At 37.1% G+C, this 1679-nt stretch overlaps 1 protein-coding gene across 1 annotated transcript in view; it reads left to right on the forward strand.

Moving 5' to 3' along the window:
* LOC110038151 (flavonoid 3'-monooxygenase-like) overlaps positions 1-1164 on the forward strand; it is a gene marked incomplete at its 5' end in the record, with an annotated part of 2888 nt that extends 1724 nt beyond the window's left edge. The window contains 1 exon segment of the mRNA XM_020742922.1: positions 400-1164. Coding sequence (XP_020598581.1) covers positions 400-1050 — 651 coding nt within the window.
* Between the last annotated feature and the right edge of the window lie 515 nt (positions 1165-1679).

Consider the following 1679-nt stretch of genomic DNA (forward strand, 5'->3'; position numbering starts at 1 on the left):
TGCTATATATATATATGCGAGTACTGTAGCTTGTTGGTAGAACAGATTCTCTGGAAGTCGTAAGTCCCTTTAGGTCACGAGTTCGAATCCCTCGTGTTTAGAGTGTGGTGCTCGAATCTTTAGCACATTTAGGGATGACAGAGGCTAGTCAAATACTTTTGCCTTTCATTTTAATATATACATTAAAATTATTATGTATAGCGATTGCATGTTTGGACGAAGGTCTAGTTGGATACATTGCAATCGTATTGGACCGTCGTCCGAATATGCAGTCAGCCACTCGTAATAATTTTTTACACAGATCTTAAGTGTATTGTTCAAATTTTATAAATATTAAGTTTTTTTAAATGTTATTTTAAATATTTAATATTATTTTTACTTATATTTATTTACATGCAGAATCTATTCGCAGCAGGAACGGACACCACATCAAGCACAGTAGAATGGGCTTTAGCCGAGCTAATAAGACACCCAAAGATCCTAAAAAGAGCCCAAAACGAGCTCGACTCAGTCATCGGACTCAACCGACTCGCCACCGAGTCGGACCTCCCCCACCTCCCTTACCTCCAATCGATTGTCAAGGAAACCTTCCGCCTACATCCCTCAACCCCCCTCTCTCTTCCACGTGTCGCTTCAACCGACTGCGAGATCGATAACTACCTCATTCCGAAGGGCTCCACTCTTCTCGTCAATATTTGGGCCATTGGGCGGGACGAATCCACGTGGGCCGATGGGCCGTTGGAGTTCAAGCCCGAGAGGTTTCTACCCGGCGGGCTTCATGAGGGAGTCGATGTTAAGGGGAATGATTTTGGGCTGATACCGTTCGGGGCTGGGAGGAGAATTTGTGTGGGATTGAGTTTGGGGCTGAGAATGGTGCAGTTCATGACGGCGACGTTGGTTCATGCTTTTGATTGGGATTTGGTTGATGGACTGAGTGGGGAGAAGCTGGATATGGAAGAGGCGTATGGGCTCACTCTTCGTCGTGCCGTGCCGCTTGTGGCTAGGCCCACGGTTAGGCTGGCCCTAAGCGCTTATCACAATGATGTTTAGGCCCTTTTTTTTTTTTTGCCTTAGACCTTCTTTTTGGTTCTTGCTAGTGAGCAATTAAGTCAGCTTGATGTCATAAATTTATGCAATGGGTGAATATTACTAGGATAAATAAATAGTAATATTCTTGATGTAATATTAAGTATTTTAATGTTATGGATATGAAAGTAAAAATTAAAATGTTCTAGAATTTGTCAGTTCATTTTTTGAAATTAATTCAACTTATCTTTATTTAAAATATGTAATTTTGGTTTAAAAAAAATATTTTAATTTTAAAAATAAAAATGATTCATTTAATAATTTAGAAGTAAGTATTAAATAAAGATAAATTAAATTAATTTCAAAAAAATAGATTGACAAATTCTGACAATTTCATTAGAAACTAATCATTCTCTCGTCTTTGATGAGGGGATTTTAGCTTCATACATCGTACATCGTTAGCGTGTTCATGTCCATTAAGAGTAGCTTAATGTTCTTCTGTTAAATACTTGCTCATTTCTTTTTTGAGCAAGTAAATGTGTAAATACATAAAAATTGTATGTGATATATAAAAACACCCCTAAAGTAAAATATTATAAACATGATTATATATATATATATATATATATCACTCTTAAAATTGAGTAACATGA

Source organism: Phalaenopsis equestris, unplaced genomic scaffold (assembly GCF_001263595.1).
Source record: "Phalaenopsis equestris unplaced genomic scaffold, ASM126359v1 Scaffold000002, whole genome shotgun sequence".
Taxonomy (NCBI): domain Eukaryota; kingdom Viridiplantae; phylum Streptophyta; class Magnoliopsida; order Asparagales; family Orchidaceae; genus Phalaenopsis; species Phalaenopsis equestris.